The sequence below is a fragment of the Heloderma suspectum genome, chromosome 3 (assembly GCF_057233095.1).
Source record: "Heloderma suspectum isolate Gila_16-S chromosome 3, 16-S_ref, whole genome shotgun sequence".
NCBI classification, from domain to species: Eukaryota; Metazoa; Chordata; class Lepidosauria; order Squamata; family Helodermatidae; genus Heloderma; species Heloderma suspectum.
Window position 1 is genome coordinate 28794388 of NC_139460.1, and position 19132 is coordinate 28813519.

Here is a 19132-nt window from a genome sequence, read left to right on the forward strand (position 1 = left end):
CAGCTGGATTTTCTTTTTTCTTTGAGATACTGAAACAGGGCATGGAAGAAGAGGCAGGCTTTTATAGCAATTGGTCACAGCCAGTGCCTTGAACTGCAATATGCATATTCCAATTTTATGGCTAGAGGTAGACATTGATTTTAATTGAAGATGGTGTAATAGATTGCATCATTTGCCCATGAGGTGTACGTTCACCCCATTATTGCCTCTGGCTATGGATTTTGTCAGTCTTTTGTAGTGATTCTAAAGGCTTTTTCCTGACTTTATGCAGTTTCCCCCCCTATTCTAAAATGTTGAAATTACTCTCCTAAGGCTCAGGTGTAAGAGGTATCTTACTCGCAGTAAGAACTTCAAACCAAAATATTCTGGTATTTATTTTTTATTTACTTGTTTGTTTATTGGTATTTGGAGCCCACCCCTTTTCCCTTCTGGATCACCCCTTTTTGCCTTTGGCCACACCCACCACTGGGATGTGGCACTGAAATAGTCTAAGGCACAAAGAGGTTCTCTGGCCCTGCAGTACTAGTTTGCAGCCTGACCTAAGGTGGGTCACAACAACAGCACTATGACCATATGGTAAAAAAAAAAAAATTAAGAAGTGGGTCTCCAGTGGGATAAGTGTGGGTCCCAGGTCTGAAACGCTGAAGACTACAGTTCCTAAATAAGCCCTTCATTGAGTTCAATGAAACTACTTTCCAATTAAGTGTATAAATGTTCCCAGACCCCTCACCAACTGTCTTGACATAGAGCGTTATGCTAAAACACAAGCATATACTGTTACCAGGACTGCTCCCCGTGTATGCAAACTCCCATCTATAAACATGTACATAAAATAACAAGATATAGCCAGGGACTTTTTGCAGAGGTGTGGCACACATACTGTAGATTATGCACCAAAGTGCAGAAACTAGCTCAAAAACACTGTCATTTCATTTATTATATTTCTATACCACCCCATAGCCAAAGCTGTCTGGGTGGTTCACAAAAATAGATTGGGAGTAAACAGTACATGTTTTACCACAAAAATTTGCAGAAAGAAAAATAAATGTTATTGCTACAACCCCTTACCACTGAACTGGTAAACTCTTCCTAAATAATAACAGTGATAGATCAAGAAATGACAGAGGTGTGGAGTTACGGTTCACTATGCAAGGAGAGAAGACAGTGCTAGGGAAATGATAAGGTGGGCTTTAGGTAGGGGTGTTGGAGGAATCCATCCAGGGGGTGGAGTTCGCTGAGCTTTCAGCAGTCAGCTCTCTGGACTTGGGGTTGCTTCACTGCCAGCTGGCCCAGCTCTATCTGCATCTAGTCAGGCCAGCTTGTGTACTTTCCATTTGTCTGTTTTTTTCTCGTCAATGATCATCAAGAATGCAGCCTAAATTTGCATAGTTTGTGCAAATTCTGGCTGTAATTTTCTTAATTTGTGTAAATTCCAGCCGTAAATTGGGTGATTTGTGCAAATTGCAGCCATAATTAGCCCAAGTTATGCAAACTCCGGCCATAATTTGTGCAAATTACAGCCCTAATTTGTGCAAATTACTCAAATTGCAGCCACAATTTGTGCAAATTTCTATTGACGAGGAAAAATAACTGCAAAAGGCTTCCGGATTTCAGGAAAACCCACGGCTCAGCTCACGAATGCAAGACAAGCCGGGCAGGCGGCTGGGATCCATTGGGCCCAAAAAGGGACAGATTTTCAAATGACAGACATCCCTAGCTTTGGGGGCCTAAGCACAGTGAAAAGACCCTTGAGTTTCCATCGCAGAGGGTGGGTCACATGAAGGCAGAATGGGCAGATTTAGAGCAGGCTCAGAGAAAGAGGAAGACATTAAGTCAGCATAGATATATTTACCTTGTTTCAGAGGAAAAAGAATGCAAATGACTTTGCTTCCTGGTTTTTCATGGTTACTTGGTGTGCACAGGCTACCCTGGGTTCCACTAGCCTCTGGATATCAATTCCAGCTCTTGGTCTAAATAGGAATGAGGACTACAGTGTGTGCCACAGACCCCTCAGACAGAGGCTGACATACTCAAAGATGGGTTAAAAGCCAACGATGCAGGGCTGACAGCAAGCTGAGATGTTATTAGAAACACCTGAGCCTGCACAGTGCCGATAAAATAGAATTTGGAATGGAGGGCTATGAAAATGCCCAAAGAAAATTACAAACACAGAGAGAGGGAAGGAAGCTTAGGGGAGTGGAGGTGAGGAGGGGGAAGCTCTAACGCAATGCTCTTGGCTCTTAGCTTGGCTAGAGGAAGAATAAACCACTATGCTTAAGTCAAGAATTCACACCACTCTCTCTCCCACTGTAAGGCGTGGCTCCCTGGAATTCCAAGTGGCCTGTAAAAGATCAGCAGCCCCAGTATTGCAGCTGCATACTCATTGTAGAGGTCTCATGGGTGTCCTGGGCAGATAGTTGAGCCCACAGTGTGATTCAGTGGCACCATTGAAATAGGAGCAAGCTGGGCACAGGGAGTGAAGTGCCCAGCAAGCAAAAAAGAAAAATTATGGCTCTGAAAATGTGGGTCAGGCACCAGAGAAATAGAGGGACAGGGTGCGTGTGCTAGGGATGGACCATGAGGAATTATCAGTAAGCCAGGTGAATCCCAAGCAGGTTTTGGAGCCATGCAGCAGAATGTCCACACTGAATCCCACAATCAAACACTGAAGAGTTTATCTAAAGGGCAGTTATAGGTTTGGCCAAAATTACACCAGGGCAACTTCTCTGCACATGCTCAAGATAAGGTGAAAGGTTCACTAGATTGGCTCCTAGAACAGATGTCTTCCTTTAGACTCCTAGCTTATTTATTGAGTTAAGGCTGAGTAAGCATTTAAAAAGCTATATGTCAGGAGCACCCTAGCTGCCTCTTACAGTCCCCTCCAATAGCCAACTCAGGACACAGACGACGAGGATTCTTTCCAAGGCTTTATTCCTTTATTACTTAATGACTCTTACAGATACTAATCACTAGCAACTAAGCAAGGAACTGCACTGGGTTAGACAGCAGAGTAGCCTAAGCTCCAGGTAAGGCAGTTGGTCCCCGTTTGAAGGAGAAGCGCGGGAAGACTCTGAACTTATGGGCTATGGAGAGATCCTCCCTCTTTCCCTTGGGTCCTTGGGACGCGACCGTTGTTTGAGCGCCAAACGAGCAGAGCGCCTCCTTTCGGCGCCCTCCATCTGTCACTGCTCCCTGCATCTGTGCCGAGCATCCAGCAAGTCCCCCTTCAGCGCCCTCTCACTGCCAGGGTCACTATCTCTCTCAGGAATGCTGGCAGGAGGAATCTCTGCCAGCTGCTGTGCTGTGATTGATGAGCGAGCTCCTCTCCCACGGATTGCTGTTCTTCCTCAGACTCAGAACTGCTCTGGGGCTCTATGGGCTCAGTTTCCACCCTGACATCATGTGTCTGAGAGACAATTGGATAGATGTTGCTAGAAGATAGGGTACCATGAGGGGTATACAAACTTGAACATCTATCTTATGGTGAGAACACTTCAGGATTGGACCATTATTCACATCAAGGCTTTAGATTGACCAGTTTAAAGGTACCCTCATGTGTTGCCTGATTAAGATGGCACCTTGCTACCTCCAGGATCAGAGCCAGTAAGCCTATGTAAGGCTTACAATAAGCCATTTCCATTTATCCAGAGTTCCCATACTTTGCATGCTGCAAAAGGGCAACTCCTCTGAATTCAATTAGGGTAGAGGATGCCTAGTTATGAAATTCAATTACAGTAAAGGTGGGTATACCCTCAGAATCCTTTTGCACCTCACTGCCGCAAGTTCCTTGCTCATCTTTCCCAGAACAAAAGGCATATTTAACAATGTGCTAGGGTGATGCCAACAGAAATATAAACTACACATGTACAAGCCATCATGGATGAGCTTCTCAATAACATAAAACAGACTTAATTTTTGCATTTGTTTGTTCCAGATTGGTTACTGGAATGACATGGATAAATTAGTTTTGATTCAGCATGAGCCGACAATGGGAAATGACACATCAGCTCTTGAGAACAGAACAGTAATTGTAACTACAATTATGGTAAGTGTATTTTTCTAGCATTTGCAAGCCTGTAAGCCTAAGGTTTGTCTGATTCCTCACTAAAGTAAGTTGCCCATTCTGATATTGACAGGGGAGTGAAGGATGAAAGACTTTAATTATTTTAACTGTTTCTGATCTATATAAAAACCCTTTCCACAAATCAAGTCAGGGTACCTTTTCAGATTTACTTTAAAAATTCTAATTGTATTCAGATATTCAGTTAGGCTCTCTGACATACAATATACTACATACAAAAATGGAAAGTTTTGAAAGGAGAAAAAATGCTGTCAGCTATTTCCCATGCTTTCTGTTAAAAACAACAACAACAATAGAGTATATGTATCCAGTTTAAGAACCTGATGGGCATTTATTACACATCGTAATTTGCAAGAAATGCAGGCTTCCTGGCTCTTAACAGCAAATAACTTCAGTACATCCAACTAGCCAACTCAATTGAGAGCAAGTTATTGTTTCTCTATATGGGTACAAAATACAAACACATATATTCTAGTTAGCATGTCTTCTTACACAAAGCCATTTCTTAGAACCGCATTTTCTATTATTTTCCAATGTCAATACATCACTGAACAAAACAAAGTAGCCACAATCCAGCTAAAGTTAAGTACTTTCAATGCATAGAATAATGTGTATGCTTGATTCTCCCTTTATACTCAATAAGATTTTTAAAGGTGCTTAACTTTGGCTTGATCATAGCCACCATGTTTATTATTAATAGTATTAGAATATAACAAATACTCCATTTCAGAGAGTTCCAAGGAAATCAGCAAAATTAATTAACAACTATCAGTAGTTTAAAAAGGGGGGTGGAGTACCTATAGAGCTTGGAACTGCTTCTTTCAAAGGAGGCTGTACCTCTTGAAGAGAGTAGCTAACATGTTCTCTTTTCTTCTGAAGTCAGTAGTGCCCTTTAAATCAAAGCAGACTGGCAAAGGATGACCTTTACCTGACTAGTTTTTAAAAAGATCAACTTGGTTCACTGCCCTTTTCACATATCTCATTAGACAAGATTTGGGTTTTTCTTCCCCAACTATTTCAGATGAGGTTTGTTCTAAGCAACATGGAGTACTTTACATGGTGTTCCTTAACCAGATTTTGTTTTTAAACTTTGATTTTCAAATTGATGTTCAAATCAATAAACTGATGTCAAAAATAAGTCAAGGTGTAAAGTGTGGGACTGGATTTTTACGCAAAATTAGCTACTTCACTGTTTGTATAATTTAGTATGGTGACTCATTCATGGCATTCTGACAAATCACCTGTTAAGGATTATCATTCTAGGATGGAAAGGACTAACATTCAGTACAGAATATAAGCCTAACCTAATTGCATAATTCTTTTTTGCATGGGACTTATAAAAAAATGTATCTTTTTCCTTTGAAAAAAAAAAAAAGACACAGTAATGGAAAAATCATACTTCAGTACAGTCCTCCTCTTTTCAGCCTCTGATGAAGAATCCTATTTTAAGAAATTGATCAAGGAAGAAAAGAGTCCCCCGCTGCTGCGAACATTCCTAACTAAGGCTCAAGCATTAATCTCCAGTATAGTAGCATTTGAGCTATATTTTTCCATATGGATTTCTGATCCTCTGACTGGATGACCAGGCACTGAACCATCAAGAAAAAAAAAAGCTCTGTGACTATTCTGAAATGCCTAAAACTGATGGCATTCCATCTTCAACTTGGCCAAGCTGTGAAGAAAATGATGGGGATTTCAAGGCTCTGTCAGTTGAATTTTTCCTCTAACACCAATCTTTAAATTGAGGCTTTCACATGTACAGTGTAAATGATTGTAAAATACTTCCAGGTTTAGGAGCAACTAAGTGGTGCTTGCAAAAAAAAAAAAAAAAAAGTGGGGTGGGGGAAGAGGTGGGATACTGTTTAAAGGTCTGTCTCATTTGCAGTGAAGCCTTTTGATGTGCATAATAAATGTTATCTCTGCAAAAGAAATCAGCCAGTCCTAGGACTGTAGTTTCATTTTCCAAACCAAGGATCTGAATAAATTTTACGTAGCATGCTAAGGGTTCCTCCAGCATGCCATTTAAGAATTAAACAAAACTATAGAAGGGGGTGGGGAAGCTGAATGAATTTTCATTTCTCCCCCTTCTGTTGTTACAGGGCCAATGTAGTAAACTCCGGGGTGCAGGTGAAATTGACTTCTGCTGTGGTTCTCACCTTGTTTTAAGCCATTCAGGTGGAGTGGTGCTTGCAACATGTCTAAACTGTTTTCCATTGTGATACACAAAATGAGGGATGGCGCAGAGTTCATCCCCACATATAATCCAGGCCAGAACCACAAGCTCTGGTTAGAGCACAGACATTTCCAGGAGGGACCTAGGACTTGCTGCTTTCTAGTGGGTTCTGAATACACAGAGTTGGATCTAAAGATTCTCTTCCGTGAACCAAAGGAGCTTTCTCTAGTGGAAGGTGTTTTCTTTCAACACAAGGTCTCCTTCCATTAAAAGAAGACTCCTTCTGTCGGAGGAAAGGAACCTTTTGATCCAGCCCATGGCAGAGATAGCATGGAAGATGAGTGTTGCACAGCCCAGGACATCACCAGGCAATGTTAAACCATCTCTCATACCCAGAGGCTTTCAGCACACTGGAGAAGGGGCCCCCCAATGTTCCCAAGTGATTCCGCTCCCCTCTACACCAAACCTAGATTTAGGGTGCTATGTGATAATGCTTAAATGATTTAAGTTCAGTGTATAGCATGCACATGAACTGAGAGCAACAGTTTAAATGTATCCTGGACCATACAGTGAACTCTGCTTATATCTTATGCATTTGATACAGCGAGATGCTTTTACTGTACAAAGTTTGGTAGCCATTTCCTAAATATACTAATAGAAAGCATTCCAACGTATGTTCAGTAAACATGAAGCAGGACAGTGAGACTGTAGGAAATTGATGCCATCTAAGGCGGGAGTTTCAAACCTCATGAAAGCAGATGTAGACAGATAGGAATGGTAAGGGGTTTTATTCTGAGAGTGCTGCAGTCCAGGTGAAGACCTGGTCTTTCCAGACATTCATTTTCATTTTTAAAACTGCAAATACTACCCCTAAACTTTGGCTTGTCTGTAGTTCCATATAAATCTACTGGTTGGTGTATTCTCCACACTTTGCTCCAGAAGTTATCTGGAGTAAACAGGTTAATTCCCCAGATCTCTGCTAGGTGTCTGCAAAGTTAATCCAAAGTTGGATCAGGCCTTTGTGTTATGCAGTTCTCAGTGTCCCCAGATGCCAGACCTGCTGCAGCCTTTATGTGACAGATGGAACCCTCATGGCCATCACCCTCTCCTGCTTACTGTAAGTAACATGAAAAGTGGCAGCAGTAAGGGCCCAATTCTCAGAATCAATGTCTTAGCTCAGTAAAGCCTGAGACTTTTAGGTCCGAACATGGAACAATGATGCTTTCAGCTTAGGCCAGTCTGAAGGCCCTGCAGGTGGATAAGGCTATCAGTGGGCCAGTTCACACAATCAAAATAACCCACTGTGGCTTATTAAAATCTCAGCATGTATAAGATGCAATTTCCATAATCATTGCCTGGGCACCACTTGTTGTGTCATCCAGACTTGGGCGGGATGGCTTGTTGGAGGGGGAAATAACCCTCCAATAACCATTGGGCTGCTGTCAGTTATTGGAGAGCTGTTTCCCCCTCCAACGGGCCATGCCACCTGGGTTTGGAGAATGCAACAAGCTGTGCCCAGGAGGTGGTTATGGAAATTGCTCCCTGCATGAGTTGAGATTTAAATAAGCCATTGTGGTTTAAATAAGCAACACAAATGGCCATATGAACTGGCTTCCTGTTCATCAAATCAAGTTGGTGGGAAGTGCTGTGGCATCTTTGAGACCAAGTACTTTGTTCGGCATGAGCTTTTGCTAGCCCCAGCCAATATTGTTAGATCCATTTCTTATGTCTCATGAGACATGGCTCATATCCTATTTTATCAAGTATTACCTACGATGCCAATATTAATATTACGTTAGTATAATCCATCTCCGCATGACTAAAAATTCTGAATCATTGGCCCTTCGTTTATGCAATTATTCAATAGCAAAGGCCAAGGTAGGAGGTGATAAGCCTAAAAAGGATTGCTAGTTGTAATGAGTATCACTTGTGAACTGAAGTGAGACTGGGTGCCTAGAACCTACTGCATAGTAGTTCATAAGGACAGGCCATCAGACTAGTTTTTTTTTTTTTATTATTGTGCTGTATTTTGGGTTTTAATTTTTGTGAAATGCCCAGGGATCTTTGGCTACTGGGTGGTATGGAAATGAAATAAATGAATATAATGAATCAGACTAGTGCTTTATACCAACCACTTCTTGATGTGGATTCATATAACCACTTTTCTGTTATATGAAACCCACTTGTGGAGGGTTTTTTTTCCCCAGTTACCCAGGAGAGAGAACATCACAGCATCTTTTGAAACATTCCACTGCTTGTTTAGCTACATGGCCCCCACATACATTACTTGGAGGCAAATGGATGCTGTTAACTTTCATCCCCTCACACAGTAATGTCTAATGAAAAAACACACATGATGTCATCACAGTAGTATTTCTGCATCTCTGCTACACTTGATTGGTTGTGAGGGCTGGGGAATTGGTAATGTGATGATTTTACATTACACATACGCATAGAGAACTATGTTACTGGGAGAAGTAGGTCAGCGGCAGATGTGTCTTGCTCTAACATATGGATTGGTTGTCAGAAAACCTACAATATGCTTGCTGTGAAATCCCGGATTCAGGAATGTGAATATAGCTACCCATTTGCTGACAACATAATAAATAAATCACCTTGCGAGGACAAGGTGAGCCATGCGAATCTTCCTCTTTAGAGAACAAAGTGCAGGTTCCAGTCTAAAAGGCTTTGGTGGAGCAAGGAATGGACTCAGTCCATTCCACCGAACCTGCAGAGGGGATTGTGCAATCCAGAATAGATTCTGCTGTTTACTCAGGATATGTGCACAGATGCCTAGTGCTGCCTGGTCTTTCTGCATGTCCTGATGCCTCTGGTAAAGCAATGGATTGGTGTAATCATTGCATCCTTGCTACACTGGATATGTATTTGCCATATTAAGTGAAGTCTTGTACAACCTGGAGAGATCACTAGGCCACTGTTGGCCTCACTTCACAATCGCAGAGGCTTCCCATGCAGAGCAGCATTGATGTTAATTGATTCCACACACTGGAGACTCTGCAGGATATGAGGCTAACATAACCTAGACACATCTCTGGACCACACTCATCCTTGTCTTGCCTGTCTTTTTAGTCCATAAACCATTCCATCACAGCTTGAATCTAGGGATATCAGTTGCTGGGAAATCCAGTTCTTTTTTGCCTCGACAGAGTTCCACAGAATGTATGACTTGCTGCGGACTGTTTCCCAAAGTCTGGGAATTTGGGGGGAAGGTTCTGCAATTTGCACACATTTCTGACCAATTTGTGCAAATTATGGCCAAATGTGTGCAAATTACAGCCAAATTTGCATGAATTATGCAAACTCAGCTGTAATTTGTGCAAATTTGGCCATAATTTGTGCAAATTTGGCCATAATTTGTGCAAATTGCAGAACCTTTCCCCCCAAAATGTGCAACATTCCCAGAAAACCCATGAACTGGCCCGACTCACTGCAGATTGAGTCAGGCATCACAGTAGGGACTGAAACAAAGTCCAGGGGGCTGAGCCTGGGAAAACATGTTAAATGCCACCCCCCAAATGGATTTCTCTGACATCCCTACTTGAATCCTGGTTTCTGGCCCAGATTGCAAATGCAGCAGAATCTGCTCCCATCAAAGCATTTGGAATAAGAAGTGTTCACTGTATCATAGTTAAGTTGTGATTAATAGATGTGGCAGTGTTCAAGACCCAGTTAATCATACACATTTCCCTTTGAACTTGTAAATTCAGTACTTTCCTGTGACAGCAGCACTCCATTTTGAAAGCAAACAGTGGCCAGTTTTGGTTTACAACAACAGCATTGTCAGTCTCTTCAGCCAGTTGAACATACTGATCCATATGATCAGCTGCAGTATATCTGCAGAACCTTGTGAATGTGCTTTTTCTTGTAAAATCCCCAGATAAAAAATGCTGAATTGAGTGATGTATGCTCCATTACTGACCTCTTCATAGTAAAGGAAAGTTAATTCAGTGCCAACGAAAACTAAGGTTTGAGCTGATTAGGTCAATTTCTACATTTAACTGAATAGTTCCTGTGATCAGTAACACTCAGCTTTTCAGTCTGTGGAAGACAGGTATTTATCTATTAGTAAGTCTTTCCTGCATGGCATGCTTTAATAAAGCACTTGGCAATTAGCTTGTTGTCCTCTTGTTTTGTATGTTCCTGTGCTTCATTTGCTGTAATGCTATTTCAATCATAGACAGACAAAGGATATAACAAAATTATTTATACTATATTTATTTTTAGCACGTTTCACATTTTCTTCTTTTACAAAACAATACATTCGCTGGTTGTACAGTAAATGTGATTAGTTTTTTTTCTTTTTAACTTCATGTGGAAATATGAAATTACTCTTCTTTAAAAAAAAAGCTGAGATAAAAACTGAGAGCTTGGAGATAACACTTTAGTTAACATTTGTGTAATATAAAAATCCTTATTTTAATGATGTAGAGAACTAGATCACTGCTGTGTTCTTAAATAATAAAGTCTAAGGGGTGGGTGTAAAAATATGGATATTTTTTGTATTTTTACAAATATGAATATTTGTAAAAATATTCTCAAACAGCATAGAAGTGCACTGTACTTTTGAACTGTGTAGAGTTCTAGTAATGATTAAGTACACAACTTGTATAATTCTGGGCCCCAAACACATCCCCTGATATCTCCAAAAAGGTTTCCTAATAGATCACAGTACCACAGAGTTAATATAAACAAATCCCTTCTGGAAGTGCATATTGTGGTCAACACAGGGTTGCTGTCTAAACTGGCATCTTTATTCTGAGTTCTTTCCATCTCCCATTTAACATACAGGAACAAATTAAGAACATACAGGAACAACCCATGTTGCAATGTTATCATATGAATTTCCCTGTTCCCAGATGATCTGGCAGTAAGTATCAGGGCAGGCATTCTGGTGCCGTCAAGATGTTTTGGACTACAACCCCCAACAGCCTCAACCAGCATGGCCAGTGATCAGGGACTATTGGTGTTGTTGTCCAAAACATTTGGAGGGTACGGGTTTTCCTACTCCTGTGCTAGGACAGTGTTTTAGAGATGGCATCCAATTAAAGAAATATCAGTTGCTTTATCCTAAACATACTGTATGTACCTGGAAGTAACACTGAACACAATAGGGCTTACATCTGATGAGACATGGCTAGGATTGCACAGTAAGGCTGTGCACACTTACGAGGGAGTATATCCCATAGATTTACTTCTTAATAAATATGATTGTGCTTAACTATATGCATTTGAATTGAGTGATTGATCAGTTAAATTTGCATATGAATAAAAACAATGGCTCTGAAGAAAGATGTGTACTTTGGCCACAATCCTGCCAAAGTTAAGCAAGTTTATGTCCTGCTGATTTAAATGGGAAGATGAAGCATTTGCTTAAGTCTTTACCACTGAAATTAATTCAGTGGACTTCGGAGTGCTTAACTTTTGTTGGATCAATCATTTCTGTTTTGCTTTTGGAACATTTAAGAAGCTATAACTATCTTTAAAATAGCAGAAACACAATGCTGCAGCATTTAGCTGCCATTGCAACCAGGATTTCGAACAACAGATTAGTTCTTGTCTGCAGAGCCCAAGGTTCTTTGTGAATAATAATAATAATAATAATAATAATAATAATAGCTGCCCATCCTCTCTGAGTGCCACAAGTGCTCTTCCCTGCTGACCGAATTCCCTTGCTCTCCACCGCTCTCTTGAATGCCGGGTACTCCCTGAATGCTCTGATACTACTTCCAGTATCAGAAGCAGTATGTCTATGTACACCAGTTGCTGGGAAATTTGAGTGGGATGGTGCTCTTGCACTCATGTCTTGCTTGTGGGTTCCCGGTCGACAGCTGGTTGGCCTCTGTATGAACAGAATGTTGGACTAGATGGACCCTTGGCCTGATCCAGCAGGGCTCTGTTCTTATGGATGTGGGGAGAGCTCATGGCCAAAAAGCATCAAGGACATCAGCTGAGGAGGATGGTGAACAAGAGCTCAGTTGAGGTGAGGGCACTTCAGGCCTTTTGTAGGTGTGGCCTGGAAGACCCTCAAGCAGCCTACCCCAAGCTGGTGCCCTCCAGATCTGTTGGACTGCAACTGCTATCATTCCCAGCCAGCATGGCTATGAGAGTCAACCTAGTAATACAAGTACTTACCCCCCCCCCAGTGGTGCCAGCAGGCATCATCTTAGAAAAGGCAATTGTTCTTCTACAAGAGGGAATGGCCACTTCTTAGATGGTTCCTGCCACCCTCTGGTGTTGTGTGATTATGTTGCAGAAGCCACAGCCACCTTAGAAAAAGTATTCCCTATTATGTATGAAAACATTCATCCTGCCTTTGCCTCTGTTTTACAGGGTTTTGTAATGTTTCAAATCCTGTTCAACTAGAGTTCAACTCTAGTTCTGTTCAACTAGCAGTGGATCAAAAGAACTCGTAAAGATCGTATAACACCAGTTTTAAAGGAATGGCACTGGCTGCCAATATGCTTCCTGTCAGAATTCAAGGTTCTGGTGATGACATTTAAATAGGGATGTACAAAACAACTTACCTGTTTCATTTCGTGACATCCGTGGTGGGGGGGAGGCGCTCCGTCCCTCCCCCTGAAATCCTCGCTGGCCGGCTCTGCTCTGCAGCGACGCCGCCAGCCAGGGCCGCCCACAGTGACATCCGGCTGCTGCTGGGCTGCGCAGGGATGCAAATGGCGGCCGCCATAGCCGCCGCCATTTGCATCTCTTTTTTTCACCGTGATAGGCTACGTAAATATTTACGTAGCCTACCACGACAAAAAAAAGGGAACGCAAATGGCAGCAGCTACAGCGGCCGCCATTTGCGTTCCCTTTTTTTGCCGTGATAGGCTACGTAAGTATTTACAAAGCCTATCACAGGAAAAATTGTGATGCAAATGGCGGCCGCAAATGCGGCCGCCTTTCGCAAAGCAGCGCGAACAGCACCAGGTAGATGCTCCATTTCATGCGCCTTTCACGGGGTGGTGGGGCGGGGGGGCTTCGTTCCGCCACGGATTTCGGGGGACTGAATGCACTGGCATTCGGCCTCACTGAGATCTGTGGCAGAATTCTCCGCCATCCCTACATTTAAAGGACCTCGATATTTGTGCGAGCACCTCTCCCTATATATGCCTGCCTGAGGACTGAAATCTGTTGGAGGGACCCTCCTCTGCATCCCACCACTGCGAGACATACACTATGGTGGGACGTGGGAGAGGGCCTTCTCTGCTGTGGCACCCCGGTTGTATAATGCCCTCCCCTTGGAGGCCTGATTGGATCATACATTGGTTTCATTTTGGCGCCAAGTAAAAACATGGCTTTTTTACCAAAGCCTTTGAGGGCTAAATGCATTCCCTAAAGTAGCACACTGTTTTAACTGTTTTATTGTTTTAGATTTTAATCGGTATTAGCTCATTTAATGGTTTTATATGTTTTTAGCTGTTTAAACTATTTATTGTCTTATACTGTTTAAATTATCTGTATGCCACCTGAGATCTTAATAATATAGGGCGGGATACACATATTTTAGATAAATAAATAAATAAATAAATAAAATTAGAGCCACCTTTTTAATAGACCAAAATATATTTAAATAGTTTATCTGACTGATAGTAATGGACCAAATGTTGCAGTCATGCCCTTTCCTTCCTCCCTCTCCCCACCACCATACTGTGTGTTGAATTGTGCCTCACATCTGTTAGACCTAGGTCTTGGAGGGTGATCATGCTTCCTTCCCCCTTGGCCCAGAAATACTTGCTTGCATTGGACAGAAATACTGTGTGGATTTGTTTTTCCCACTCTTGGATTGTTGGCAAAAGAAAATACGTCAAAGATCATTGAAAAGCTGATCTGATGATATCCCCAAAGCAAACAACTTTGCTTTATTCACCCAGTGAAAATATGCCACTGTTTTTAACCATGCGAACTTGTCAGAGCTGCCATTGACCTACACTGATCATAGGTCATAGCAAAATCTTCTCTTCGAACCTAAGAAAGAGAGAGTGTGTATGTGTTAGTGAGCCCCTGTAAGAACTGGGCTTTGCAAATTGGGGAAGGTGAAGGCAGAGGAGGCCAATCTATTAAGTAATGTCAGAAAGCTGGTAGGTCCAGCAGGCACATTTGAAATGTCAAGGCCAGGTGGGGGTCTATGGCAGATGCTCAGATAAATATGCTAATAAGGAGGATTAATTGTAACAAATTCAGCTGCAGGGTCTATGATTGGTTTCAGAGTTGGGGCACTTAGTAGGCAAGCAGGGGAGAACCTGGTTCTTCCACATTTGCCAGAGATAGAGTGGCTGGGTGACCAGCCAGATGGGTGATTAATAAATTTAATAAATAATAAAATGTGATGAACATTTAGGTGCAGTGACATATGTTGCCTTACCAATGAATTCCATGGAATGTTTCATTATAATATGTGTGGAAAAGATCTAGATAGCCACACCAGTATTGTAAGACGCCACTCACCAAACCTTTACTAAGGTTGCACTTTTGATTTCTTTCAAGCTACAAATGACTAACATAGACTTTCATGGACAAGCCAGCAATTTAAAATGTTTGTAGGCTAATAACCTGATGGGTGTATTTGCAAAGATGACCTTTAAACAAATTGACAAATGTTTTTTCCCCATACTGTAACTTGTGTTTTGCACTTCTCTAGGAAGTGCAAAATTAATTTTCTCATTATAACTTAAGCATAGAAGACAAATGTGTCCAATTATTTTTTGATCTGACCATTTTTATAACATTCCCTAGTTTCTAATTACGAGCTGTATACTACCAAGGTTGTGAACAATTTCTCTATGCTGATCAATCTATTGTTTCAAACACCAAACTGTGTTTTAAATGTTAACCGTTGTTATAGATATCTGATCTCTGTAAGTAATTCTTGTACCATTTTGACTATCTATGTCCAGTACTTTGTCACTGACAATTTGAAATGTGGATTTTCTGTGGGATTATATTACAGAAACCTGCTCCAGAGTGTTCCAATCTTACTGTAATTAGAACCATGTCAGACCCAATGGTGGGTGGATGTCTTCCCAATGCATGTTAACTTTTGTAGTCATCATGTAGAAGCAATAAAGTCAAATTGGGCTGTAATGAAATGTGTATTAATCACACAAACAATCTAGATGTCAGGGTGGAAACTGAGCCAATAGAACCCCAGAGCAGTTCTGATTCTGAGGAGGATCAGCAATCCGTGGGAGAGGAGCCAGCTCATCCCTCACAGGCACAGCAGCTGGCAGAGATTCCTGCTTCCAGCATTCCTGAGATAGATAGTGACCCAGGCAGTGAGAGAGCGCTGGAGGGGGGCTTGCTAAACGCTTGACGCAGATGCAGGGAGTGATGAGCGATGGAGGGCATGGGAAGGAGGTGTAGCGCCCATTTGGCGCAAAAGCAACGGCCACCTCCTGTGGACCCAAGGGAAAGAGGGAGGATCTCTCCCTAGCCCATAAGTTCAGGGTCTTCAAGTGATTCTCCTTCAAACGGGGACCAACTGCCTACCTGGAGCATAGGCTACTCTGCTGTTCATTGCTTAGTCGCTGGTGATTAGCATCTGAAAGAGCCATTAAGTTGTAAAAGGATTAAAGCCTTAAAAAGAATCCTTTCGTCTGTGTCTTGAGTTGGCTATTGGAGTGTACTGAAAGAGGCCGCTAGGGAGCTCTTGACACTAGCTTTTTCAACTAGTGATGACTATGAAAGCACACAATGTAGTGTTGCTTCCTGGTTTGTGGTGTGTACATTCATCCTGCCTTTGCCTCTGTTTAACAGGTTTTACAGGGGATTGTATTGTTTCAAAACCTGTTCAACTAGACGTAGCAGTGGATCAAAAGAACTACATACATATACACCATAGGAAGTTAAACCTCTCTCAAGCCTGTCTCTAGGCTCCCTGGGTGTAAAGACTATATATCGTAGACACCATTATATTATCTCAGTGCTGGATTTCTACAAACATTTCAGATATTACAACTCTTGAGGAGATCCCACAACTGTAATTTGGCCCACATGAGAAATAGGGTGATCTAATATAATTCATCACAAAGGGGATCGTTTACTAAAAGGTTCGTCTGTTCTGGCACTTTTTAAACGTTTGATCATTCAGCCTAGTGTTATTGGCAAGTAGTGACAGTCACAAAGGTCTCAGAAGGAGATCTCAAAATGCCATCAATAAAGTCTGCAGACTGGAAGGTCAGCAGTTCGAGATCCGAGTGCCGCGTGATGGAGTGAGCTCCCGTCTTCAGTCCCAGCTCCTGCCAACCTAGCAGTTCGAAAGCAAGAAATTGCAAGTAGATAAATAGGTACCGCCTCGGCGGGAAAGGTAACAGCGTTCCATGCACCTCGGTGTTCAGTCATGCCGGCCACATGACCACGGAAGCGTCTTCGGATAGCGCTGGCTCTTCGGCTTAGAAACAGGGATGAGCACCGCACCCTAGAGTCAGACACGACTGGTTGGGGACAACTTTACCTTTTTATACACATGCAGGAGAATGAGGTGGCAGAAAATTTGAGACATCAGAATGGACTGTACCATGTCAGGTTGCAGATGGGGGATCGCTTTTGCTCATGCTGCAGAGCAATGCCGTTCTTTCAGATGGTAGAAGCTGAGCAAATGGAACATGAAGCAAGTTTTGAATTCAGCATTCACAAGGATGGTCCTTTTCTGTGAACATCAGATATCCAGGTCTGAATAATCATGGGTATTGTGTGACAACCATGTGGATCCATATGAGTTTGACTCCACAAAAACATAAGTGTTCCTGTTTAGGTAAACTCCTCACCATATTGATGTGTTGGCTGTTCATCTAGGTCAGTGGTCCTGAAACTGTCTACCTTCAGGGAGCACTTTCAGCATTGGTTTGGCTGACAAGGAACTCCTGCGTGTTGCAGAGGATTTCTGAAGCATGTTCTAGGGCACAGAATCAGTTCATGAGGCCATTCCCATGGGATTTCATCATTACCCGTGTGAACTGAGAATGTGCTGTAGAACACACCAAACACTCCGGTTCATCAGCACATTGCAGAAGAAAATCAGTAAGGGTGGATCAAGATGCCTTTCAAGCAGGAGGCTATTATTGATCTTTTAATTGAGGATCCCCTAATAAGCTTCAAAGGAACCCCTGGATTCACATGAACATATGAAAACCACTATCACTGATGGTCTTGTGCTCCAAAATGTGACTATTAGCTGGGTTACGTATTCCAGATGCCATTACTGACCTGGGGGTCCCATTTATCATTACTATGTATTAAAGACATTTTAAAAATTCTCTTGCTTTCCAAGTAGTTCCTACATCGTAGCTCCAGTAAATATCTGACTGATTGACATTTTGTCTGTGTATTATTACATAATCTATTTAGACATGACGCAAAAGCTGTAAAGTGAGTGGAGCAGAGGGCTACTATGGTTATCCTTTGAAGACGCAACATTTGCCAACTGTTGCCACAGTTCAACCGAAATGAGAGTAGATGAGAAAAACTGAGCTGTGACTGAGGTACCATTATGAGGTAACTATTGGCAAATGGTGACTTTAATGACAACAACCTCTGTGCCTTGGCTTGATCATCAGATGAAGAGATGTGGCATTGTCAAATAATCCTTTTTATTAAATTCTAAATCTAAACTATTTTAATTGAAATGTCAGGTCATTTGGGAATACAGCTGCATAATGTATTTCCATAAATCAGACATTGATATGATGCCAAAAGTGAAATGATGAACATTTTGTAGTACTTCCCTGTGAAACATTTCTGTATTTGCCCTAAATGTTTACACTGACCTTTCCGTGTCAGCTTGGGGTGTGTAGAGAAGCTCCACAGTCTTTGCATGTAGAAGGTCCCAAATTCAGTCAACAACATCTCCAATTAAAAAGATCTCTAACAGCACGACATGAGGACTTGGAGAGCTACTGCCACTAAGGGTAGACAATACTGGGCTAGATGGACCAATGGTCTGACCGACAAATAAGACAGCTTCAGATATGTTCGTATTGCATTCAAAAACTGTTATTTGCATGTACCGTGTTGCCTTTGCATGGTCTTTGGGTATTACTTAAGAAACCATTTGGGAATTGCCCACTGGAAACATGTGGGGAAGGAGACATTATCTCAGAAACATAGTGGAAATTTCAGTGAAATTATAGTAAGGGGGAAAGAGAGCTTGAGGAGGGAAACTTGAATGGTTGGGGGGAAAGTATTCTGATGGTTTTCCTTGTTTCTTTGGAAGACTGAAAACAGCTAGTTACTCTATGTAGCAAAATTGGTGAGGGCAAAAAATACAATTCGACTCTCCAGACAGATACAATTCCAATCTCTAGATGCATTTTTTCCTTGTATTTCACTTACGCTTGCTTTTTTTTTTAGTTCTCTTTGTGTTGTGTTAAGTTAATGTAATAGGCAATGAAACTTAAAATATGGGATAAACCTTTCCCTTCTAACGGTGAGGGCTAGGTTTTGTTTATTAAATTATAAGATACCTGACCCTTCATTCAGTATCCCGAAAAGGCATCTATATTCAGGTTTTGGCAAAATGCGAAATTATTTAAAGAAAAGTTATCAGTTACTCAGATTAGTCAAGAAGACATTAGTTGACAGTCATACTTAAAAGTAATGTGGTCCCTTTATTGTGTCATTCTTATTACATAAACAGGATAGAATTTCAACTGAATAACTGTACAGCATCTATGGTTGGTTTTATATTGTAAATCATATACATACTGCTTTTGGTTTCTTGTGGATCTCTTTGCATATTATAATAATTATCCAATAATGTTTGATGTGAACTTTCAGTATGACCCAAGTGATGAAGCAACATGTCCCTTTGGACAGGCTATGCTATATGTTTCTCTTTTACAGTTCTCCTTCTTTCGTTG

The 19132-nt window shown here is 41.6% G+C and overlaps 1 protein-coding gene across 1 annotated transcript in view; it reads left to right on the plus strand.

The window, feature by feature from the left end:
* GRIA4 (glutamate ionotropic receptor AMPA type subunit 4) overlaps positions 1 to 19132 on the plus strand; it is a 197291-nt gene that overhangs the window by 165927 nt on the left and 12232 nt on the right. The window contains exon 8 of the mRNA XM_084842695.1: positions 3935 to 4045. Within this exon, the coding sequence (XP_084698821.1) occupies positions 3935 to 4045 (111 nt within the window). The remainder of the gene's footprint in view (positions 1 to 3934; positions 4046 to 19132) is intronic.